The sequence below is a fragment of the Molossus molossus genome, unplaced genomic scaffold, assembly GCF_014108415.1.
Source record: "Molossus molossus isolate mMolMol1 unplaced genomic scaffold, mMolMol1.p scaffold_m16_p_7, whole genome shotgun sequence".
Classification (NCBI taxonomy): domain Eukaryota; kingdom Metazoa; phylum Chordata; class Mammalia; order Chiroptera; family Molossidae; genus Molossus; species Molossus molossus.
In genome coordinates, this window is record NW_023425401.1 from 25,318,982 (window position 1) to 25,346,575 (window position 27,594).

The window sequence follows — 27,594 nt, forward strand, 5'->3', positions numbered from 1 at the left end:
AGGTTACCCAGCTAGTCATTCACCACAGAAGTGACATGGAACTGGGTCCGCCAGTCCCCAGGACAGGCCTGTTTTTACTGTTTCCTTCTAGCTAATCGATTTGATAACTTTGCTCTCGGTAACAAGGAAAGCCTTCACTATGGCTAAAGGCGATATTTAAAACAAAGTGAAGATTTTTATAGGTTATCAAGAGTTTCTAGAAAAAGCTTACAAAATGTCTTTACTCCATGAAGGGAACGTTTTATTAAATGTAATATATCAAAAACACATTGTTGCAAACTAGTGTAGCAACAATGCATAATTTTATGTTTACATCATAAGTCCACTTATTTGTTGTTTTTAATAAAATAACAAGTAGTGAAAAGAGAAATTTTAATACATTTACTAGAACAAACAATGAATTTTACCTACACATTTCTCTTTGAGGGCAACGAGGAGAAGATCAAATGTAACACAGGATCCCTCCCAGCACAGGCCTCCCCACTACATCCAGTCCAGTAACAACAACAGAATGCTCTAACAGTGAACTCACCATGTACAGTTTAGCCATTTTCCTGTTAGTTATGTCTGCTATGGTGTCATCATCGTCATCTCCATCCCTGAGCTCTGGCTTTTTTCCTAAAACCTGAAAAAAAGTGAACAGACAAAAGATAAAGACCTCTCATTAAAAAATTCAGAACTTGCCTGGTCAGTGTGGCTCAGTGGTTGAGCATCGACCCAGGCACTAAGAGGTTACAGGTTGGATTCCCAGTCAGGGCACATGCCCAGGTTATGGGCCAAATCCCCAGTGGGGGGCATGCAGGAGGCGACCAATCAATGTTCTCTCTAATTAATGTTTCTATCTCTCTCTCGCTCTCCCTTCCTTTCTCTCTAAAATCAATAAAGAAAAAAAATGCAGGGCTTAAAAAAAAGAAAAGTAGCCCAGCCAGTGTGGCTCAGTGGATTGAGCACTGTCCCATGGACTGAGAGGTCTCAGTTCGATTCCTAGTCAGGGCACATGCCAAAGTTTTGGGCTCGATCCCCAGTAGGGGGCATGCAGGGGCAGCTGATCAATGCTTTTCTCTCACATCAATGTTTCTTTCTCTCCCTTCCTCTCTCTCTAAAAAAAAAAAAAAAAAAAATCAATAAAAAATATTTTAAAAAAGTAAACTATGTAGCATCTCTAAAAACAAAGATGATAAAATATATGCAATTGAAGTGACCAGGCTCAAACTTTTCTCAGCAATCATAGCACATTGGCCTTTTCCCATGGGTCCAATCAATGGCATTTAGAAAACAAACTGAGCTTGCTGGTGATGGGAACCTCCAAGAAAGTAAAATCCCAAATTTATAAGCTTAGGTGTCCATCTTACTGAAAATTAGCAGGTGTTGAAATACGAGTTCTAAGGTTAGTTCTGCAACAGAATTTCTTCTGTGACCTCTGCTTCTTGAAGAAGCAATCTAAAGGTTTAATTAATTTATTATTACAAAAACTTGAATCAAAATTGCTATTTGAAGGTACTATCATCATTGACATATTTATTATAGGCTAGATAAAGTGCAAATTCTCGATGACCACATCATACTTTGTTTTCTACTCTATACCAAGCAGTTAGAACAGTGCTGGACATAGTAGACGCTCTATAAGTAGCTGTCAAATGAACAAATTGAATGTTTTTACTTACTGTTGCATATATGATGCGATCCAAAAGTTCAAGCAAATGATTTAATAAAAAGAACACTTGAATCTGCTTTGAATTTCTATACACTCAAATCACACACACACACACACACACACACACACACACACAAATGTCTCTATAAAGCACTTTAATTAATTTATTGATACTAATATAAAATGTTAAAGACAAGAATAAAATATAAATTATTCTAAACATTGTTATTTTTTATAACAACATAGATATAGATTTATCTTTAGAACATGCAAAAAAGGTGTTCATTTAGATTAAACAAATACCTGACACACTGAAATTCCTTGCATAATGGGTTTTATATTCAATATCCCTTACAAAATATTGTGTGAAATATAGACTGCTGAACATCAGACAACAATAAAAATGTATATAAATTCTAACTCCTGCAGGAGTGTGAAAAAGCCCATATTTTTGTTTATACAACAATCAATAAAATGCTTTAATTACTATACATATTAAATTATTATAATATAGTTTTACTTTTTGCTAAAAGTAGGATCAAGACGAAAATTAAAGCACTTGCCATTGAAGTTTTTTAAACAGTTTTACTTTGGTAGAAGTATCTTTGAAGAGCAGTGAAGGTCTCCTCATACAACCTTCTGTAACTCTACTCCCACCAGACAGTAGAGTGTGGGATCAATCGTCCGTGTTAGGGACACTGGTAAGTCTCCTGGGGGGTCAGGTGAGTCTGAGATTTGGGGCATCCTCTAACTTTTCATTTTCAAGCAGCAACTCCCATGTAGCCAGGAATCCTCACTAGCCTCTCCAAGGACTGTAGTTGGGAATTGAACCCAAGGAATTTGCCAGAAACAGGCTTAACTTGGGTAGGGAGATATTGTCAGGTATCCCTAAGAATCATTTTAAGATTCAGTTCAACAACTAAGCATTTACCAAAAACCTCAGTGGGGTATACAAATGAGTTTCCACCACCTTTACCAGCCCTTAAGGACTTCACGTCTTGCCTAGAAAGAGGAAAGTTAAATATGCTCATCTTATCAACTGTGCCATATATTTTGATCTTTGAAATACACTGTAAATACAGCATTCCTTTTTTTCTCTGCAGGTAGGATAAGGCCTACATTGAAACACTCATTTAAAGGTTCTCAAGTGATCAGCATTTGGCTCATGCAGTCATTTGTGTGGGAGATGACATATTTTGACAATTTAAAGAGGAAGGGAAACAGAGAAACCTTATCTGAGGGTGTTCCACAAAAATTTCATCTATTGTTCTAGCCAAGACCTGTCACTGAACCTTGCAGCCCCCCTTTTCCACTAATGATTTTCCGTAAGTTTCCACTGAAAAGCATCACCATCCTCTAACATGCTCCCACCCAAATGACCTTCCACAGAATGGACTGTTCCTAGTCTCCTGGCCACCTGAGCTGAAAGTCACGTGGTCAGTTTTGAAGACCTGCTGCCTCCACTCTGAATCTTCTACCCACTTAGTCATTAAATTCTACTTCTCTCTAATCATGTGCAGAGTCACCGATTCCCTTCTATTCCTTAATTCCCACCCTAGTGAAGTTCGTCCCTCATGGCCCAAGTCCCAGTTATACCTACTGTTGTCCACTCCCTCCTGCCTCAGTCTCCCCCATCTTTTCATCTATTCTGGACACTGGCCAGGAGGCTCCTCATTTCACTTTTACTCCCATATTTTAAGATTATGACTCTAAGTAAAAATTTCTATCTGCAGTAGTGGTTCTTAAAATTCAGTGTTCAAGCGACATCGGGGTGACTTGATAAAATAGATTCCCAACTGTCGGCTATTAAGTAATAGGCTGGGGTGAAGCCCAGGAATCTCACTCTGGATCATTCTGAATTGAATGCTTCCTGATAGAGCGAAACTCCTCACACTGGCTTCCAAAGCCCCTCCAGAGGCCGGCTGTTCCCCACCATGCATCGCTGCTCAGCATCTCTACCAAGCACCGTCTCCAACCAGGCTGATGCCGCCAACCAGGCTGATGTCCCCGGTGCTCCTTGTGGGAGCCCTGCACTCCCTTCTCCAGGGCCTTACCTTGTGCTGCATGTCACTCTGCCGAGATTCACTGGGTGTGGCAGAGCACACTGAGCAATTATTCTTTGGTTGGCTCGGCTAATTACAAGCAGCACAGTAATAGTTACCACTTACTGAATGTCTGTTCTGAGTTACCCATTGTATCGGGAGCTTTAGACACACGCCAGTTCATCCCTGTGAGTCCCCATGAACCAGATCTTCTTACCATCATTTTACAGAAGAGCTCACTGGTGCTCAAAGAGGTGAACTCACTTTGCACAGAACTGCTGAATGTTGAGGCTGAGATTCCGGCACAAGTCCCTTTCAGAATCATTCAGCAACTTTAAGAATAATTGGTCACATACGACCCTAAACAAGAGAAACTGGGCCAGTCTTTGAAACAGACAGAAATATTCTTTTTTGTTTTGCTTTGTTTTCAGTTACAGTTTATATTCAGTATTTTTCTGTATTGGTTTCAGGGGTATAGCATAGCGGTTAGGTAATCACATACCTTACAGAGTGTTCCCCTGATATCTCAAGTACCCATCTGGCCCCATAGTTATTATACTATTATTGCCTCTGTTTCCGATGCTGTACTTTACATCCCTGTGAGTGCTCTGTAACTGACCCTTCTGGTGTTCTGATGCTGTGGAGTCTACACCTTGCCTTTACTTTGAGTTCATTTCTAATTCAGTCAGAAGATTGATAGAAGCAAATGATCTGTCCACAGAGATTCACAAGACTTTTTGTCTAGTAGAAATAAAACTGATTCTGCCCTGTGGCTGAGGGCAGCTTTGCATTATTAGAAACTTCATCTTAACACGGCTCATACATGCATCTATTCTTTGAATTCTTCTTTGGACTAGTTATAATATCTTGATATGTCTCTTATGGATGGATGGTTTAAAATCTTTCACATGGGTTATTTTATATTTGTATGAGATCCATGATTTTACTTCTTTGAAAACTACCCTTGGTTTCAGAAGTAACCAAAGGAAAAAAAGGGAAAAAATGAAAACTAGTACCTTGAAATCTAGTATCTCTTATCTAAACTGTATGTATTGGAGCCTGTTTATACACTTAATGTCTTTATTAGCATTATATATATTCACCTAACACTTTTCAAGAGCCATTCTGTGCCATGTCAGGCACTTTTAAAATCTGATTTAACAAAGGCTCACATATCACTATGTACCAGACACCATTTTAAGCTAATTCCATCTTCATAACAACCCTATGATTTGCCCTGTTCATTCCCATTCTACGCCCGTGGAAACAGGCAAAGCCTCTTGTCCAAGGTCATGCAGCTGATAAATGACAAAGTCAGGATTTGAACTCTGGCTTCAGAGTGTGTGTTCTCAACTAATGTGCTGTGCTGCCTCTTGTAGGTACGTCAAACGGTCTTCACTTAATTGTTTGGGCCTTGTCTCTAGAGATAAAGCAGATGTCGCTTCACAGCGGAGATTGTACGGGGACCACTTTGCGCTTCCCCATCCTGGTTAGAACAGTACCAGCAAACCTACTGAGCAGCACACGCTCTGTTCACGGCGCTTCTGGTATTCTGCCGTCCTCTCCACCGAACTTTCATCTTTCTCCAAACCCTCTCTTTCTACCCCCTTTCTTCTTGTTCTGTCTATTTTGTGGGCATTAAAGGCTAAGAGAGAGAAGTTCTTCCATTATATATCAGAGTGTCATATGAGTAGATAGCCCTTCAAAAAAGAAATAACAAATAACAGTGTTCAACAAACATGAAAGAGCTACCAAAGAATGTGAAAATGAAACAATAATACTCCTTTACCCATAAAATTTCCAATGGTTAAGGGAAAATTGATAATGTCCAATGTTGGCAAAAATTCAGTATTCTACCGGGCGCTCTCCTAGTGAGCAGGGAAATTCTTGAAAGTGATCGACAGTAGGTAACAGAAACCTTAAAAGCAAATTATTTAATCCAGTAATTCTATTCTAGTAGTTTATTCCACAGAAAAAATTAAAATACATGCAAAGAATTAATGAATGTTCATCACAATACTTTATAGAATTTAAAAATGTAAACCATCCAACATGGAAGGAACTGATTAAATAAATTAGGGTACATCCATATAATGGAAAACTATATAGATATTAAAATATTCTTAAAATTATGTGATAATCAGGAAAATGTTCATAATGTTTCCAGTAAAAATTTAGATTGCAAAGCCTTATGTACAGTATAAACTTTCTTGTATAAGTACAGAGATACATATATAAAAACAAAAATTAGAAACCTATTTGATATTTTTTTCTCAAATGTGAGAATTGGGATATTTTTTTCTCTACATGACTATATATTTTGTAAAATTTCAACAATAAACATGTATTTTTCTTTAATAAACACCACCTCAGTGTCTTGAAAATTTTTTTCTATATGACCCATTGTGCTATTTCTTTTTTTAAAAATCCTCACCCAAGGATATTTTTCCATTTATCTTCAGATAGAGTGGGAAGAAGGGAGGGAGAGAGAGAGAGAGCGAAACATCAATGTGAGAGAGACACATTGACTGCTTGCCTCCCACACGACCCCGACAAAGGCTGGGGACAAACTGCAACTGAAGTGCATGCCCTTGACCTGAATCAAAACCGCAACTCATTGGTTCGCAGGTTGATGCTCTAACCGCTGAGCCAAACCGGCCAAAGCTGTGCTATTTCTAAATTGGTCTGTGTGTAAATTTTTCTTAGCAAGGACCAGGCAGTTAAGAAAAACTTGCTGTACCATCACAATCCTCACTTAATCTTCACATTTGTACCTGTCTTTATTTATTTATTTTGAACCTTCATGCCAGCCCCACTTATTCTGGATATGAAATCCCAACATTCACTATCTTGCTCACTCAAGATGAGTTTTCCCTCCTTTAACTCTCTACAGAAAAGTCAACACATTTGGACACTTTACAGTAAGTATTTGAAGAGCATAACAGGAAAAGGGGATAATATGTACCCTGGAGGAACAACAATACACATTCTAAAACTTGCGGTCCCTTTGGATAGGTATGTTCTAAGTTGGTGTCCAGTCCTAAAAGCATTTAACATAGAAGGTCTACTGTGCTTCTCAACTCTGGTTGCAGCTGGATAGCTTAGGAAGAGAGGCTGAGAAGTTTAGTTTGACCTTCTGCCCAAGTCCCGATGCTGTACTGAAGCAAGGGTGGGACCCAGGCTCTCCAGCTCCTCTGCTCTCCATGGGAAACGAGATATCATCTTCTTCTTATCGTCCTCATTTTAGTGCGAACTCTGCTTCTGTTTTCACTAAAAACAAAGTAAGCTCTCAGTTTCTGCGAGCTAACATTTTAATGACTGGGTAATTCTAACATCTTTCTTTTCCTTAACTGGAAAAAAAGAGTCAATAGTTTGCAAACATATGGTAAATAGAAATAAATTATAAGTGGGCAGACTATCCTGTTGTTATGGTGTATTAACCTGTTTCAAGGCAAGTAAATATTGGCTCATAGGGAAGATAAAATATTTGCTCTCAGGGAGATAAAAGCACAGGCAATGCTGAGAAAAGCTGTGACCTCATTCGGCCAGCTCCCCTCACCTGGATACGAGATCCCAACACCTGCTCCCCGCTCTCTCAGAGATGTGCTTCCCTGCCTCCGAAACACCCCCTCCCCGTATCCCATCAAGCAAAGGACAATTTCATATATCAAATGGTGGGTGAAGATATTTTACACTGAGAGAAACCATGTGAAATATATGTTTAGATAAAAGGATAAGGTGAATTAGATACCTGCAAGAGAGATTTGGGCATTAATGATCTGGGCCAGGGCTGCCTAATGAATTTTCTCTAATTGAAATGTTCCATATCTGAGCTGTCCAGTATGAAAGTCACTAGCAAGTAATGTAGAGGGTCTTCTGTGTTCACTAGTTAGTGAGTACCAGAAATGTGGCTAGTGTGATCAAATAATACAATTTTAAATTTTATTTAAATGTATTAGTTTCATCAGCTGGTGTGGCTCAGTGGTTGAGTGTTGACCCATGTACCAGGAGGTCGCCGGTTTGATTCCTGGTCAGGGCACATGCCCAGTGGGGGACATGCAGGAGGCAGCCAATTGATGTTCTTTCTCATTGATGTTTCTATCTCTCTCTCCCTCTCACTTCCTCTCTCTCTAAAATCATGTCTTGATCTAATGTCATTAAGTTGTCTATTTGTTTTGATAGTGGATCCTTGTCAAAGCTGTGTGTTTTAGGTTTAACACCACAAGTTGAAGACAGATCTACGTATCCTGAATCAGAGCCCAGAGAATAAACTCCCGTTCAGGTAGCGAGGAAACAGGTGATGACGCTGAGAAGGAGCAATAAGCTGCAGTAATGTCTTCCCTTCTTAAGTTACTGGGTGTATAATGCCGTTAGTCCTTGGTTATACAATGAATTCTCTGACCTCCCCATGTGTTTCAATCATGTCTCCCCATTTAATGCTGTGCACATGACCTTATTCTGGTGAGGTGGGATACATCAGTTAGGTGAGGCTTTCTAAGCAGTGTCTATGACTCAGCAGCATGAGAAAGGTCTGGGGCTACAACGCTGAACAGGTAGCTCTGGCCCAGGCCCTCAGCAAGCAGACTCTCACTGCAGGGGTGCTACCTAGGTCCCACCTGTTCGTGCCCAATCTCAGTGGAGGCCGTGGAAGCTGGAACAGTCTGCAAAAACAGGTTCTGAGGTTCCTTCCAAATTTAGTGAGAAACTTTAACCTGATCTACCAGTTATTACCCACATGGGCAGGCAGAAGTGGCAGGACTCATTTCTTCATTCCTAACCTCAAATACATGAAAACAGGCTGTTGTAAGAAACCTCAGATTCAGAGACGTTTGGCAAGTATCAGGTCCACCCTCCTCTCAAGGTTGGGTCCCCATCACCACACCTCTGGGCTTCTTTTCTCGGTAACTTACTGTTTATCTTCACCAACTTTAAAGATCACCAGAGGAAAAATTACCTCAGATCGAATGAGGGGAGGAATGGAGAAGAAAAAAACTGCTTTTCTTTTCCAATGTCTTTCTTTGAGGCCAACAAGAAGTCAAGAGCTGCACAGAGCATGCCTATCATGAGAAGATGAGCTAAACCTCTTGGAGTATTTTATCATCACCTCTCATCACCATATACACAGTGCACACCTACACACATTTCATCTACAGTATCTCCTGCCCCTGTAGGGAGTGGTAAATAAACCTGATTTACATATAATGTTTAAATAGATTAGACCAAGTTTCATGGCAAGAGAGTTGTGAAAGTTTCTTCTTTCTCTACGTAATTCAGAAAATTTCCAAGCACCAAAATTTAATTAAGCAAACTCAAAAGGGCTTTTATGTACTCTGGGGTATTTGGAAAACATTTGCATGCCTTTTGTACTTACAGTAAGAGAATGTATTTTCTATAGTCAATAAGATTGCAGTAACTGTGCATGTGCCAGGTGGGCAATGGAAATATCAGGGAGAACACTTTGTAAGTATATGATTGTCTAACCACTATGCTGTACACCTAAAACAAACACAAAATAACATTGAAAGTAAACTATAATTAAAAAATGAAAATAAAAATGAAAAAGAATGTATTTTTTTCTCTAAGAAAATGCCTACCCCAACTACCCTGTACCCACAGTCCCCCCGGTGTTTGATGAAAGGTTGAATGCTCACAATAAGGGATTTAAAACAAACAGTCAGGCTGGTCCACTGGGCACAGACATTGTGCTACTAAAGTTATTACTTAAGAATGAATGATTGTCAAAATGTTGGCAAAATTTTGGAATTTATAAAATAACTGCACAGCAGATGGGCTCCCCATCTCTCTGCAGGTTTAAGATTGTGTGCTCTGGACTGAAGACTGCCTGAGTATGAATCACAGGGCAGCGCCCCCGCTCCTGCCGGAGGAGGTGCAGAGCTTGTCGGAGACTCACTTTCTGCACCTGTAAAGTGAGGGTACATAGTTGCGGTTGGTGCTCTGCCCCTCTCCCCTCAGCCTACCACAGAGATTACCTGCAGATGACTTCTTCAAGGTCGGAGCCTTCTGCTCTCTGTCTGATGGCATTATCTGCTGCCAAGCTCTACTATGCCCACACACAAGGCAGACTGGAGGTGCTGGGCAGTTAACACGAAGGAGCACCCCTCCACCCATGAGGGCTGGGGGTTACCGGCCACATCCTGCAGCCACGTCAGCCTCCAGTGGGCAGATTCTGAAGAGTGTTTCTCAGTTTCTAGAGGGTCTCTCTGGGGCTAAGTCCCAGGTGCCCGCAGCAGTAAATAACTTCGTAACAACTGCTTCATGACTCCTGCTTGGTGCTTCCAGGATCATCTCCCAAATAGCAGCCCATCCTAGGTCCCTATCTCCAAGTTGGCTTTTGGAGGAACACAAATCAAGACAGGGAATGATACATGTATCCACTTCGCGGGGCTGTTGTAAAGTTAAATTAACCCATCCTTATGAAGCCCCACAAGAGGTGGCCACACGTCAGCACTGGCTATTTGCCACACTGGTGCTTATTGTTACTGCCTCTGCCGCAAATGAAATCAACGACAGAGTGCTTCTTCGATAACGGGATTTCTGTGTTTATGATAAGACACACTTGTATCATATAAATAACAATGCATGCCTGGCCAGTGTGGCTCAGTGGTTGAACATTGACCCATGCACCAGAGGTCGCTGGTTCGATTCCTGGTCAGGGCACATGCCCAGGTTGTGGGCCAAATCCCCAGTGGGGGGCATGCAGGAAGCTGCCAATCAATGTTCTCTCTCATCGCTGTTTCTCTCTCTCCCTCTCCTTCTCTCTCTCTCTAAAATCAATAAAGAAAAAAATTTAAATAAAAATGCAGTAAAAAAGTGTTAGCAGTGAACAGAAAATCCAGGCTACCTGTGAGCCAGCCGTCTGCCCTGACCCTTGCAGAGCACAACAGAATGAAATTATGCCATCACCTAGGAGGGAGCTCCATGACAGTGCAGTAACCAGTATTCGCCGCTTGCTTCGACACACCTTTGGCTTTTGCACATGCACTCCATCAGACCTCATTCAGTTTTATCCTGAGTTCTGGTTTACTTCATTAGTTGCATGGCTCACGGGAACGGAGCACTGATACTTGGTTTCTCAGTTATGCACGGCACAGGGCTTCATTTCCCAGTATATTGCTATGGCTTTTTTCTGTTTGCATTCAGACACTAATATATTTTCTTTCTAGCAGTATGTTAGTACCTTTTCCTTATTAGCAGACTGCTATGGAATATTTAAAATTGGTTTATACAAAGAGACTAGTGTATTTACATGAACAAACTGTACTTTCCTAATAGTCATTTTAAAATCATGTTTGATCATATTTACAAACATGATTTTAAAGTGACTATTAGGAAAGTATAGTTTGTTCACGTAAATACACTAGTATATATATATATATATGCCTGTGTCTACAGATTTTATACATACATACACATCCAAAGCAATGTAGCTGTAAAATTATGATGGGCTTGATACCATTACAAACATAATACCAATTTTTTCATTTTCTCAGGTACTGTCAATATAACCCCGTTTCACAACAGTGTGATTCTTGGCTCTGAAAAAAACAGGACCTAGATGCACATCTAAATGGCCTTGATTTTAGAGAGATCTTTTCAACGTGAACACATTTCCTCCTGCTATTAAACAAATATTAATTATAAAATAAATACTAAGGAATTGTAAGTTGTTGACTCTTGAAGAATCAACCGTATAATATTTGGGCTGGGCTAATTCTTAGCACAAGATGTAAAAGTAAACATATAAAATAAATATTACTGTTAACTATTATATATTTTAAAAACTTATTTACACAATGAGTGTCAAAGAATTGTGAATCACTGAATTGTGGAGATTTGGCCTTTTGATATCTGAATTTAGCTAATTCTTAGTACAAGGAATAAGAAGTGACCTAAATTGCTGAAAGAAAATAGTCTTAATGTTATAGATTTTTAAAAAAAAATGTATTATCACTATTATTACAACAAACATGAGGGGCAATATAAATAGGGAGATTAGAAGCCTGCATTCTAGTTTAATATGTATGTTAGTTTATCAACTCAGATACAGACTTCGTGGGGGCAAAGTTCACCCTTCCACACCGTCCATATGTCATAGAACTATACTGTCCTGTTTATAGGTCCTGTCATTATCCCCTCACTCCAGATGTCAACTAAAGGAAAAAGTGCCTCATTCAGAAAGGATTGTCAAGTGCTGTTAATTTGGGTTGATCATATAAAGGTGACACCTTATCTGTACAGTCACAGTCTTCATGTTGAACTTTGGTGTGACCCAGTGAAAGATTATTTGGTATATTATTATTTTATTGCAGCATATGGTTAACTATACAGTTAATATATTTCTTTCCTTTTTTGTAATCCTCACCTGAGGATATTTTTCTATTTATCTTCAGATAGAGAGGGAGAGAGAAAAAGGGAGAGAAAGAGAGAGACATCAACGTGAGAGAGACACATCGACTGGTTGCCTCTTGCACAACCCCGACCAGTGCCAGGAACAAACTGCAACTGAGGTACGTGCCCTTGACCAGAATCAAACCCGTGACTCATTGGTCTGCGGGCCGACGCTCTATCACTCAGCTAAACTGGCCAGGGCTACAGTTAATATATTTCTTAGCTTTCTTCAAAATATTTTAACTTCCCCCACTGGATAAACTGGTGAGGGAAAAACATGGATATCTGACTTAAATACTAATAATCCAACCAAATGATTCATTAAAATAACACATGAATGATACCTTGAACAGTGTCTGGCACATAGAAAGTTGTCAATAAATGACAGCGTAAACAGCTAGAGCGACTACAGTGCTCTTGAAAGCATCATAACCCTGCAGCATGTGCTACTTGTTACTATGATTCTTCGGACTTGGGGTATATGACAAGTATCATTGCCTTAAAGCAAAATGAAGAAACTAATTTAATTACAATGCAACAGAGAGAAGAAAAGAAAATTTGGGGGATCCCTTAAACTTAAAATTAAAAATCTTTGAATGGTAAACCATAGATGGACCTCTTTCTGTATGACTCTTATAATAATGTTATTTCAATCAGATAAGAACTGATGAAAATCTCTGAAATGCCGGATGTTCACTACATAAACAGGAAATTTAAAAACATTCAACACATTGTTAAATTTCCCAAGAACTTACAAAAAGACATTGGGAAATAAAGGAGAGATAAATGAGAAAGCTAAACCACTTAACACACAAAAAGAAGTGTGCCTTTCTGGTAAAAACGTTTCTGTTGTCTCTTAGTATTAAAATGTTTGCTGTGTATATTGACCAAACTAATAGGTCAGGTAACTCAAATTTCCATCCTTACAAAAGCACAGAATTGTGACTAACAATGAAGTAAATAAGAGGACAACAGAAAATAGTTTAATGAGTGATTGTATATGTGTATTTTATAAACCCAAAAAACAACTTTAAGTCCTACATTTAAGGAACTGAGAAACACCCAGGCCTGTTTGCTGAAGGCCTGGGGGGGTTGGGAGTGAGGTGGAGAAAGTCAATAGAGAAAAAAGGGAGGACATCTGTAATACTTTCAACAATAAAGATAACTTTTTAAAAATAATAAATAAATAAATAAATGAAAAGCAAAGTGTTTTTTATTTACATTATTTGTCTTTAAGTCTTTAGACACTTTTAAAAAAGTACTATAGATTCATTGTTTCAAAATGATAAAAAGGGGTATTTTCAAAACAGCTCTCATTTCCATTATTGTTACTTCTTTAGCTCATTTGATAGTATTCTACAAAGGTAAATGGGCACTGATTTATCTAGTCAACTATCATTCCCAGAAAATAAAGTATCTTCCACTCTCTGTAGCATCAATTTCCAATGATCATGCTTGATTTATAGACACAATATTTTAGTTGAGGGACTTCCGGTCAAGATGGCGGCGTAGGAAAACGCGGGATCATGTCCTCCCACAACCACATCAAAGTTACAACAACAAAAATGGGAGAGAGAGAGAACATGAGGTATCACCTCACACCTGTCAGAATGGCCGCCATTAACAAATCATCAAACAACAAGTGTTGGCGAGGGTATGGAGAAAAGGGGACTCTAATACACTGCTGGTAGGAATGCAGACTGGTGCAGCCACTATGGAAAACAAGATGGTGTTACCTCAAAAAATTAAAAATTGAATTTCCATTTGACCCAGTGATCCCACTGCTGGGAATATACCCTAAGAAGCCTGAAACACCAATCAGGAAGAATATATGTACCCCCATGTTCATAGCAGCACTATTTACAATAGCTAAGATCTGGAAACAGCCCAAGGGTCCACCAGTAGACGAATGGATAAAAAAGCTGTGGTACATATACACAATGGAGTACTATGCAGCTGTAAGAAAGAAAGATCTCTTATCCTTTGAGACGACATGGAGGGACCTGGAAAGTATTATCCTAAGTGAAAGAAGCCAAGCAGAAAAAGACAAATACCACATGATCTCACTTATATACGGAATATAATGAACATAACAGTCTGAGGAATACAGTAGACCCAGACACATGGAAGTAGGGCACAGACTGACATCCCTCAGAAGAGGGGATGGGGGGGTGGAGGGGTGGGAAGAGATAAACCACAGAACTTATATGCATGTATGCATGACCAATGGACATGGACAACTAAGCCGGGGATGGGGTGGAGGGGGCGTGGGGTGGGCGGTGCCAATGGGGTAAAAAGGTAAAATATCTGTAACAAAAAAATAAATAAAAATTCAAAAAAAAAAAAAAGTTACAACGAAACTACAGAACAATCATCATTCAAAACCACCTGAAATCCAGCTGAATGGAAGTCCTACAGCTACGGGATTAAAGCAGCAGCCACATGAGACTGGTAGGAGGGGCGGAGGGGACGGGCTGGTCCCACACCCACGTGTGGCAGATAAAAATCAGGAGGACACCTCGGCTGGGAAGGTCCTCTCTGAGGACTGAGGGGTCCCCGTCCCACACCAGGTGCCCCGCTCAGGGTTCCAGTGCCAGGAAGAAAATCCCCATAACTTCTGGCTGGAAAAACCAGCGGGAACTGAGGCCCAGGGAGGCTGAGGCGGCTGGAGCCCCAGGCAGCTCCTTAAAGGGCCCGCGCACGGACTTATCGGACTCTCTCCCTCTAAGCTTGGAGGGGAGGCAGCTCGAGGGGCACCAGAGACATACAGGGAAGAACTGAGCTGTTTGGCACTGGAACGAGGGCTGAAGAGGGGGCTTTCTCCAGGACAAATGTGCTGTCAGAGGCCTTTGTTCCTTTGGTGAGCCCTTCCCTGGGGCGGCAGACAGAAGCCATATCTGGGACTCCAGCAACCTGGCTCACACTGGTAGCCCCACCCTGGTGATTTCCTGAGGCCCCGCTCCACCCAACTTTCAAGCCCACCCAAGCTGTTGCCAGTTGCTTAGCCATAGGATTGGCTTGTCTTGGATCCTGCTTCAGGTTCTCCTAAATTCTTTCAAACAAGCAGCATCTGGTCTCAGCTAGCCCCATACCTCTTGTTAAGTATTACTTAGAAGCAAACACAGGGAGGTGGCCAAAATGAGGAGACAAAGAAACAGGTCCCAAATGAAAGAAAAGAACAAAACCCCAGGAAAAGAACTAAGTGAAACGGAGTTAAGCAACCTAACAGATACTGAGTTCAAAATACTGCTTATAAGGATGCCCAATGAAATTAGTGAGAACCTCAGTCAACTTAGTGAGGGCCTCAAGGGCATAAAAAAGGACCAGTCAGAAATGAAGGAGGCACTAACTGAAATAAAGAATAATTTACACAGATTCAATACTAGAGTAGGTCAAGCCAAGAAGCAAACAATCAATTTGGAATATAAGGAAGCAAAACCACCCAATCAGAACAGCAAAAAGAAAAAAAAATCCAAAAAAATGAGGATACTGTAAGGAGCCTCTGGAACAACTTCAAGCATGCCAACATTCGTATCTTGGGGGTGCCAGAAGGAGAAGAGAGAGAACAAGAAATTGAAAACCTGTTTTAAACAATAATGGCAGAAAACTTTCCTAACTTGGTGAAGGAAACAGACATACAAGTCCAGGAAGAACAGAGAGTCCAAAACAAGATGAACCCCAAGAGGCCCACACCAAGACACATCATCATCAAAATGCAAAAGGTTCAAGACAAAGAGAGAATCTTAAAAGCAGCAAGAGAAAAGCAGTTAGTTACCTACAAGGGAGTTCCCATAAGGCTGTCAGCTGATTTCTCAAAAGAAACTTTGCAGGCCAGAAGGGAGTGGCAAGAAATATTCAGAGTGATGAAAAGCGAGAACCTGCAACCAAGATTACTCTGTCCTGCAAAGCTGTCATTTAGAATTGATGGCCATATAAAGAGTTTCCCAGACAAGAAAAAGTTGAAGGAGTTCATCACCACCAAACCGTTATTGTATGAAATGATGAAGGGTCTTTTTTAAGAAAAAGATAAACTATATGAACAAACAAAATGGCAATGAATGCATAACTACCGACAATGGAATCTGCAAACAAGGTGAACAGGCAGAACAGAAACATTCTCATAGATACAGAGAACATTTTGTTGGTTGCCAGATGGGAGGGGGGTTGGGGGAATGGGTGAAAAAGGTGAAGGGATTAAGAAGTACAAATTCGTTGCTAGACTGACAAACCTCAAAGGGAAAGGGGTTGGGGGATGGGAAGAAATAAACCAAAGAACTTATATGCATAACCAATGGACACAGACAACCAATGGACAAGGGAAAAGGCGGGAGGGGGGTGGGAGTGGGGAGTGGGGGGGTCAATGGGGGAAAAATGAGGAACATCTGTAATACATTCAACAATAAAGATTTAAAAAAAAAAATTAAATTTAAAAAAGTAAAAAAAAAGTGAAACAATATTTTAGCTGAAATATTAAAATATAATCCCATATAAATTAAGTAAACCCAAGCTTATGCTATAAAACAAGCATTTCCACAAAGAAATATTGACATAATTCTAAATTTCCCCATTTGAATTTAATTTCTTTCTCAATCTTTGAATTTATATGCTGAACTGTATGACCATTCCAATGCTTAGAATACTAAATATTTAAAACACTCCTGATTTTACTTTCTGTAAATTTAAGTTGTATAAAACCTTAGGAAGCATTTACAATGTGAACAGCCTTTTGAAGTTTTGAGGAAGAATAAGCCAAATATATTGGAATATTTATAAGATAAACCTCAACGTCTGTGTAGTTCCTTGCAGTTCATGGGATATTGTCACTCTGAACTCAGTGGTGAGAAAAGGCAGCACCAGGACTAGGGGCCGCAGCCTGGAGAAATGGTGCAGGCCAGTGGACAGCAGTGTTGAACACTAGGAAGCAAGAGAAGGAGTTGGTGTTTGTGATTGCTGGACACTAAGTGGGGAGGTGACCTGACCTGGGAAGAACAATTCTACGGAGGGGAGTATCCAACTACAACTCATGGAAACATGTATTTTGATTCACAGAATGAAAAGTGTTAGGCAGTAACTATTTCTTACCGTGCTGGGTAATTTCACCTAGAGTATATCTAATCTACCTAATATGTGGGAAGGTATTGCAGTATGAATAAGCTTCACTCAAAAAAAAAAAAGTTTGACTCAGTACAAGAGCTTAGTTGTACTAACCACATGTAGAAAAACTAGCAGAATATATGCATTATCCTTATCTAAACTAACTGCTCCTTTATAAATGCACTTGGTTTTAACACTAAATCAGTGGTATGACTTTGCTCATATCTGAACCAACACTATCATCTAAAATTCAGGTACGTTTTAAAACAATATTATTCTCTAGAAAACAGGAAAACAAATGGAATGGTTTTCTGGTACTATGTAGCTCACAGCTAATTGTATTAATTATCCAACTATCAATGAGCAGTGATTTAGATCTGTGATGGTTACACAGCTCTGAAGGCATTGCCTGCTCTCGAGGAGCTTCGAGTAGCATTCACAAGATGCAAATTTTATTTGACAAAATTCTTTGGGGAACTATAACTAAAATTTTACTTTTTCTCTAAGTAGATATCCCTAAAGGATAGTTTAAGAACTATCTGCACTATTCAACTCTAGATTTTATTTACAAGATACCCAGATGAGCCCATCATAAATATCTGATCAACTTGCCAAGAGAATGATTGAATGAATGATTTTATTTCCAAGTTGTCAGTTAACATTATAATGACAAGATGAACACAACCCCTTTATTGGGAGACCCTTTGGAAGTTAATCTAACCTATATGTTGTTATCGTACAGTCTAAAATACATAAATTTTATCATGACAAGGCTTCAAAGTAATGGTGGTGTCATTCTGACCATGCTTTCTGGCAATTGTGGACCCTCACAATCTGTTCCCACTCTCTGACTCTGTTATAGATCTCGTGCATGTTTATTTCCTCAAGTGAACAATAGAATAAGGAGTCTCTGAACTTTATCGGGAACCAACAGTGTTCAATAAACACTTACTAACTAATACATAATATGATCATCCAATTTTTTTCCAATTTTCTTTTTTCTTTTCATCCAGAATTAGAAACGATGGTTGTACAAGAGCCTGATGTTTTTATAAAAGCAAGAATCTAACAGTTCAGCAACACAGGGTCTGCTTCCAATCTCCCTGTGGTATTTTTACTGCCAGTATTCCACTACTGGCATTTACAATGATTAGAGACTTAGCAAGTTCTTTAAATTATATTGAAAAACTGCATTTCTGATTTAGAAAAAAAATTAGTTCTTTCCTGTCATCATTTCGAACAACTTGCCCCTTCATATTCTCTTTTTGATATCTACCAGCTGCTGTCTTTTCGAAAGTGAATGACTATAGGATCTGATCCAAGATGGCAACAGAGTAAGCGAATGTACACTCCCAACTCCCAGACCAAACTGGAATTACAACTAAAATATAGAGTGATCAACCGGAATAACCAGATGAGGACTAGCCGAAGAGAAGTCTTTTAACCAAGGATTTATAGAAAAAGCCACATCGAGCTTGACAGAAAGGGCGGAGAGGTCAAAAGGGCTGGTCCTGCTCCCACGGGCAGCAGCTGAGATTCTGGAGGGATAGCTCAGCATAAAAGGTTCCCCTGAGAATAGTGGGGTCTTTACCCTAAGCCAGGCTCCCCAGCCCAGAGCACCAGAGCTGGGAAGAGGCATCAATATAACATCTGGCTGTGAAAATTGGTGGGGATTAAGTCTGCAGAAACAGATAAGAGTCTACTAGAAACACAGGTGCCTTCTTAAAGGGCCAAAGCATATCTTGTTTGAAGCTACTCACCCTGAGCTTCAGTGGAGGAAGTGGGGAGCAGACTAGGGTCACATGAGGAGAGACTGGGGTTTGTGGCTCTGGGAAGAGAGCTGAAGGGACAGTCGCCAGGACTCCTGTGCTGAGTCACACTCTCACACTAAAGATACCATCTTTCATGGGTGGAATACTCTCTACTGTGCAGCATCAGCCTGAGGGAATGCAATAGCCCAAACTCCCAGTCACCCCACCCTGTGAAACTTGTGCTCTGCTGAGGAGTCAGCTGCCTTGGTCAGAGTGTAGAGGTCTGGGCAGACTAAGGGCTGTCAATGACTGAATTGTGTGGCTTTGAAGCAGGGGTTATTCCTCTCACTTTCCAGAAAACCCAAGTGGCACTTTCTCATCACGGGAGATCTGCTAGCCCCACTCTCTAAGATCCTGGCTATCCCAACTTCCCAACTCCTGGTGGCTCTGCCCTTACCAGGTCAGGGTAGATTCTGGGACAGACTGAGTTGTGTGGCCACTTCCTTCACCTTCCACCAAGCCTGACAGTCACCTCCCCATGTGGGAGATCTACTAGTCCCATGCTCCTGACTTGTGACACCCCTGTGCTACTGAGATTGAGCTCCTAGCAGAAATCAGGGACAGACAGAGTTTTGTGGCTCTAGGATGGGGAACTTTTTTCCCTCTCGTGTCCAACTGGTGCAGAGCTCTACCTTTACATGGTCAAATCTTTGTTTAGGCCTGATAAACTATGATCGCCTCTCCATGATGACTCCAAGACCCTGTCACCTCAGAAAGGTGTACAAGCAACCAGCAGGTGACAACTAGACTTGTTATACCCTGGGACATTTGCTGGGTAGCCTCAGACCTAGCACTGGAACCCAGTTTGAACCTGTATCAATCTGGTGAACACCACTCACCCCCCACCTGGTGACTCACTGAGAACCTACCTCATTCAACTTGAGTGGTGCCAGGGGTTCTTTTAGTGACTCACCCTAACAGACAGCTTGCAGGCAGAAGCAAATCTCAGTGTGCTTGGGACTTTTGGTGACCTGTACCCAGGCCTTGCACTGGTGAAAGCTGGCTTTGGTGCACAAGTAGGTTCTTCCTGACCACATCCATGCCCAGCACAGGCAGCTACAAACTGGATCATTTTGTAACTTCAAATACATTGCCCAGGGCCAGTCCCTAGCAGCATGTGACATTGGCCTATACCAGAGTCCTTCCCAAGAGTCCCAGAGCCAACACACCCAGTAGCAAGCTTCAGAAAGCATCAGAGTATAATCAGATAAGCTTCATGAGTGGTATATCCAAAGACAGATCTCAGCAGGCATCAAACCATGTTGAAGTGAATTCTCCTTCATGTGGCTAGCACCTGCAAAGCAGCTTATATACTGTGGTCTGGGTTGATCCTCATAGTCAGCCAACCTGAGGCTCAACCCCACACACAAACAGGTCAATAGCAATCAAGACTCAATTACAACAGAAAGAACCACATAACCCACACAAAGGACATCCTTGTAGTACCAATCTCAGGTAATCAAGGAGATTGTGCCACTGGATCCCACAGGACTCCTACTGTAGGGTATAAGGTCACCCTACAAAGATTGAAAATCATAACAGATCTACCTAATACACAGAAACAAAAACAAAGAGGCAGCCAAAATGGGAAGACAAAGAAATATGCTCCAAATGAAAGAACAGAAGAAATTACCACAAAAAGAGCTAAATGAAATGGAGACAAGTCATTTACCAGATATAGAGTTCAAACAGATGTTAGTGAGAACTACAAGAGCATGAAAAAGGACATAGAAACCATAAAAAAGAATTAGTCAGAAATGAAGATTACAATATCTGCAATGAAGAATACACTAGAAGGAATAAGCAGTAGGTTAGATGAAGCAGTGGATCATAGCAGCAATTTGGAAGACAAATCAGCAAAAATCACCCAGTCAAAGCAGCAGCAGCAGCAAAAAAAAAAAAAAAAATTAAAAATGAGGACAGATTAAGGGACCTTTGGGACAACATGAAGCATCACAACATCTGCATCAGAGGGCTACCAGAAGGAGAAGAGAGCAAGCAAGGGATTGAGAAACTATTTGAAGAAATATGGCTGAAAAATTTCCTAATCTGGTGAAGGAAAACAACACACAAGTCCAGGAAGTGCAGAGAATCTCAAACAAGGTGAACCCAAAGAGGTCCACACTAAGACATATCATAATTAAAATGGCAAAGGTTAAATACAAAGAGAGAATCCTAAAAAGCAGCAAGAGAAAAGACAGTTAACTACAAGAGAGCTCCCATAAGACTGACAGATGATTGCTCAACAGAAACATTTCAGGCCAAAAGGGAGTGGATTGAAATATTCAAAGTGATTATAAGTAAGGACCTACAACCAACACTACTGTATACAGCAAGGCTATGATTTAAAATAGAAGGAAAAAGGAATAGCTTCCCAGACAAGAAAAAGCTAAAAGTGTTTGTTACCACCAGACCAATATTACAAGTAATGTTAAAGGACCTTCTTGAAGAAGAAGAAGAAAAAGAAGAAGAAGAAGAAGAAGCAGCAGCAGCAGCAGCAGCAGCAGCAGAAGCAGAAGCAGAAGCAGAAGCAGAAGCAGAAGCAGAAGCAGAAGAAGAAGCAGAAGAGAAAACCAAAGAAACATAGTTAAAAGAATAAAATGGCAATAAATTTGTATCAATCAATAATCACTTTAAATGTAAATGGCTTAAATGCTCCAATTGAAAGATGTAGGGCAGCTGAATGGATAAGAAAACAACACCCATATATATGCTGTCTACAAGAGACCTACCTCAGAATTAAAGATGCATACACACAAAAAGTAAAAATATAAAAAATATATTTTTGAAAATAAAAAGAAACAAAAAAGCTTGGGTAGCAATACCTGTATCTCAAAAAACAGACTTTAAAACACAGGCTATAGTAAGAGACAAAGAAGGACACTACATAATGATAAACAAGCAATCAAATAAGAGGATATAACCCTTGTAAACATTTACACAACATAGAAGGACCTAGTATATAAAACAAATCATGATAGACACAAAAGGAGATATCAACAGTAGTACAGTCATAGTAGTAGATTTAACACTCCATTGACATCAATGGATAAAAAATTCCAGACAGAAAATCAACAATGAAACAAGGAAAGCTGCTTTAAATGACACACCACATCAGATAAATTTCACTGATATCTTCAGAGCATTTCATTCCAATGCAGCAGAATATATATTCTTTTCAAATGCACATGGAACATTATCTAGGATAGACCATACGTCAGGAAACAAAACAAGTCTCAATAAATTTAAAAAGATTAAAATCAAATCAAACATATTTTCTGACAATAATAGTATGAAGTAAAAATCAATCACAAGAAAAACACTGAAAAACACACAAAGACACAGAGGCTAAAAACCATGGTACTAATCAATGAATGGATTAACAATAAGATCAAGGAAATAATCAAAAGAAACCTTGAAACAAGTGAAAATGAGAACACACAAACCAAAAATCTATGGGACATAGCCAAAGCAGTCCTAAAAGGGAAATTCATAGCATAACAGTCCTACCTCAAGGAAAAAAGTACAACCTCAAATAAACAATCTAACTTTAGACTTAAAGGAACTAGAAAATTACCAATAAACAAACCCAAAGTGAGTAGAGGGAAGTAAATAATACAGGTCACAGCAGAAATAAATAAAATAGAGCCTAAGAAAACAATACAAAAGATCAGTGAAACCAAGAGCTGGTTCATTGAGAGGATAAACAAGATTGACAAACCTTTAATCAGAATCACCAAGAAAAAAGAGATAGAACACAAATAAATAAAATCAGAAATGGAAGAGGAGAAGTAACAACTGACACCAAACAAATATAAAGGATTGTAAGAAATCATATGAACAAATTGGACAATCTAAAAGAAATGGAAAAATTCCTAGAAACATGCAATCTTTCAAAACTGAATCAAGAAGAATCAGTGGATCTGGATAGGCAGATTACAATTATAAAATTGAAGCAGTAATAAAAAAAAAACTTTCAATGAACAAAAGTCCTGGTCTAGATGAATTCATAGGTGAATTTTACCAATCATTCAAGGAAGAACTAACACCAACCTTTCTCAAACTATTCCAACAAATTAAAGATGAGGGAAGGTTTCCAAGTTCATTTTATGAGGCCAGCATTATTATAATTCCAAAAACCAGATAAAGACACTACAAATAAATAAATTTATAGGCCAATATCCCTGATGAACACGGATGTTAAAATCCTCAAGAAAATACCAGATCCAGCAATATATTAATAATATCATATACCATGATCAAGTGGGATTTATTCTGGGGATGCAAGGTTGGTACAATATCTGCAAATCAATAAACCTGATACACCACATAAACAAAATGAAGGATAAAAAAAAAAAACACATGCTCATATCAATAGATGCAGGAAAAAAAATTGATAAATTTTTTATCAAAAACTCTTAGCAATGTATAGAGGGAACATACCTGAAAGTAATAAAGGCCATTTATGACAAACCCATGGGCAACATCAGACTCAAGGGGCAAAAACTATGAGCATTTCCCCTAAAATCTGGAACAAGGCAGGAATGTCCACTTTCACTACTCTCATTCAACATAGTACAGGAAGTCCTAGCCACAGCAATTAGGTAAGAAAAAGAAATTAAAGCCATACAAATTGGGAAGGAATATGTAAATCTGTCATTATTTGCAGATGACATGATACTGTATATAGAGAACCCTAAAGATACCACAAAAAACTACTAGAACTGATAAGTGAATAAGGTACAGAAGTAGGATATGCAATGAATATCCAGAAATCAGTCACATTTTTATATGCCAATAGTGAACTATCAGAAAGGGAAACTAACAAAATAATCTCATTCACAACTGTTTCAAAAAAATAAATAAAATACCTAGAAATAAATTTAACTAAGGATGTAAAAGACCTGCATTTGGAAAATTATAAGACACTTAAGAAACTGAAGAAGATACAAATAAGTGGAAGCATACACCATGTTCATGGATAGAAAGAATTAACATCATTAAAATGTCGGTACTCCCCAAGGCAATCTATATATTCAGCATAATTTCTATCAAGACACCAATGGTATATTTCACAGAACTAGAACAAATATTCTAAAAATTTATTTGGAACCACAAAAGTCTTCAAATAGCCACAGTAATCTTGAGAAAGAACAACAAAGTTGGAGAAATCACACTACCCAATATCAAACTATACTACAAGGCGATAGTAATCAAAATAGCATAGTACTAGCATAAAACAGCCATATACAGTAATGGAACAGAATAGAGTACCCAGAAATAAGCCCACACCTTATGGTCAATTATGTGACAAAGGAGGCAAGAACATACAATGGGCTAAAGATAGTCTATTCAATAAATGGTATTGGGAAAATTGGACGGATATGTGCAAAAAAATGAATCTAGACCACCTTCTTACATCATACACAAGAATAAACTTGAAATAGGTTAAAGATTTAAATGTTAGACTCAAAACCATAAAAATCCTAAAGGAAAACAAAGGAAGTAAAATCTTGGACATTTCTCATAGCGATGTTTTTTCTGATACATAGCCTCAGTATAGGGAAACAAAAGAAAAAATAAACAAATGGAACTACATCAAACTAAAAACTTTTTCCACTTCAAAGGAAACCATTAACAAAATGAAAAGACAACCCACTGCAAGGGAGAACATATTTGCCAATGATACATTTGATAAGAAATTAACGGGCAAAGGACTGAATAGATACTTCTCCAAACAGGACATACAGATGGCCAATAGACATATGAAAGGATGCTCAATGTCAGTAATCATCAGAGAAATGAAAATTAATACCACAATGAGATATCACCTCACACCTGTCAGAATGGCTATCATCAATAAATCAACAAATAATAAATGTTGGCAATGATGTGGAGAAAAATGAACCCTCATGCACTGCTTTGGGGAATGCAGATTGGTACAGCCACTGTGGAAAGCAGTATGCAGTTACCTCAAAAAAGTAAAAATGGAACTGCATTATGACTCAGCAATTCCATTTCTGGGACTATGTTCAAAGAAGCCCAGAATATTACTTTGAGAGAATATAATAGCACCCCTAAGTTCACTGCAGTGCTATTTACAATACTCAATATTTGGAAGCAGCCCAAGTGCCCTTCAGTCAATGAATGAATAAAAATAGCTGTAGTACATTTATACAGTGGAATACTACTAAACCATAAAAAAGGAAATCTTACTTTTTGCAACAGCATGAATGGACCTTAAGAGCATTATGCTAAGTGAAATAAGCCAGTCAGAAAAAGACAAGTATCATATGATTTCACTCATATGTGGAATCTAATGAACAAAATAAACTGACAAACAAAATAGAACCAGAGGCATGAATACTGGCAACAGGCTGACAGCTGTCAGAGGGGAGGGGAGAAGGAGAGCTGGGTAATAAAGGTAAAGGGGTTAAGCATAAACAACTCTTACACACAGAACAGTATGGTCATTACCAGAAAAAAAGAGGGGTAGAGGGAGGTAAAAGAGGGATAAGTGGTGATGGATGAAAATTTGACTAGGAGTGGTGAGCACACAATACAATATACAGATGATGTATTGTAGAACTGATACCTGAAACCTATATAATTTTATTAACTAATGTCACCCTGATAAATTCAATAAAAAATAATAAAATAAAATAAAAATGAACAACTATAAAATATCGGTAGCCCTGGCTGGGTGGCTCCATTGGTTGGAGCATCATCCTGTACACAAAAAGGTTGCAGGTTTGATTCCCTGTCAGGGCACATATCTAAATTGTGGGTTCAGTCTCCAGTTGAGGTGTGTATGGGATGCAACCAATTGATGTTCTCTCTCACATACATGTTTCAATTTCTTTCCCCCTTCCTTTCTCTCATTAAACAAACAAATAAAACAAGAATCTCACCTTCTGGTAAGGATAAACAAAATTGAATAGATTATTGACCTTAGCAATTTTACCTCTGGGGGTGTTTTAGCCTCCCTTCTAATGTTTAGAGAAAGTATAGGGCCATCAACAAATGTTTGGAACCTTAGGGCTAGAGAGATTTTTTTTTTCACATTCATTGACTATTTTAAATATAAAAAGAAAGTCCAAGAAAAAAGTTTACATAATTATAGGAAATGTTTCATGATAAATATGTTTATAGTGAAGAGAAAACAAGAACACAGTAAAACACGATTTTAGTTACAGGCTTTAGTTGGTTCCATTTACTGGATTATTTTTATATCTATTCAAAATAACTTTTAAAGGTTTCTAAAGACACAGATAAGAGGTTGACCACACATCCTGTTTCCCCAGATGGTCTTGTGATACATTTCTGCATATCCTGTCTGGTTAGTGACCATATTTCTCTCCAAAGTACTTTGGTTTGAAAGAAAAATTTATGATCATCCCAAAGATAAACCATATTAAAATTATGTGAGAATAATAATGTGATAAAAATAGCTGAAATGCCTCAAAAGAAAGATCAATTTTTCAAAAAAATTCTCAGAAACATTATTTTTTCATATTTTCAGTGTTGAGCACACTAATGTATTAAAAAAACATGTTCCAAAAACTAAATATCTAATATGGAGTAATGATAATAGGGTCATTTAACTAGTTGAAAAGTCCTTGATTTCAAGCCATTACTAACAGTCATATTTAAACTTTCAAAAAATTTAAGAAAAATAATTTTCAAAGATTCTCATTAAAAATGAGTCACTTAAAAGGTCAATTTTATAAGATATTTTGAAAGACTTTTAAATGTTTAGAATCTTTCTCTAGCACTTAGAGTTTCAGTTATGTTAATTCCAGAAAAAGAAACAGTATTCCATTATCTGGAACAAGCTAAACTTTGTGTGTGTGCTATGGACCAGTTTGGACCACTTTTGAAGCCTATGAACCCCTTCTAAGAAAAATATTTTTTAAATGTGTAAAATAAAATACCAAGTATTACAGTGGAAACCAATATTATTGAAATGCAACTATCAAAATATCAAAATATACTTTAAAACAAGCATGACAAAGTACTATATGAGCTTCTTCCTTAACCTATTAAATAAAATTATTGAACAGCAGGTATAATAACTATCATAGGTACTGCTCATGCTACTTTGGTTTCTTGACTAAATTCACAATTGGAGAATTGTGAGGTTAGCAAAAATGAAGTTGTGATCCCCCCTCCCCAATCAAGTTCATAACCTCTTTAAATTCACAGGTACATAATTAATTCATCAAACAACTACTAAATGTTGTGATCAAGCTACAAAAACATTTATAAAAACAACCAGCCCACTGAATGCTTTTTTAAGGAAAAAAAAAGAATCTCACTGAAAATTCAGTTCATTGTATGAGTGAGAGCTGTTAAACATAATACAGGATATATTAAATGTATTGAACAGAAACAAAGTAGGCATTTTCCAGGATGTTTTTAAAAACAAGAAATAATAATCTCCTAAAAAATAGATATGCATTTTATATTATGCAGTGTCTCCCTTAACCCTATCATTAACATTTTATAATCAAAGTTATATTTTACACATATTTTTCTTCAGCTTTGCATTTTCTTATTTTAATAGTGTAATATATTAACTGGT

General features: G+C 38.6%; 1 protein-coding gene across 1 annotated transcript in view; it reads right to left on the minus strand.

Annotated features, from left to right (window-relative positions):
* Positions 1–27,594, minus strand: part of SCIN (scinderin) — an 85,774-nt gene that overhangs the window by 29,988 nt on the left and 28,192 nt on the right. Inside the window, exon 5 of the mRNA XM_036246555.1 lies at positions 533–625. Coding sequence (XP_036102448.1) covers positions 533–625 — 93 coding nt within the window. The remainder of the gene's footprint in view (positions 1–532; positions 626–27,594) is intronic.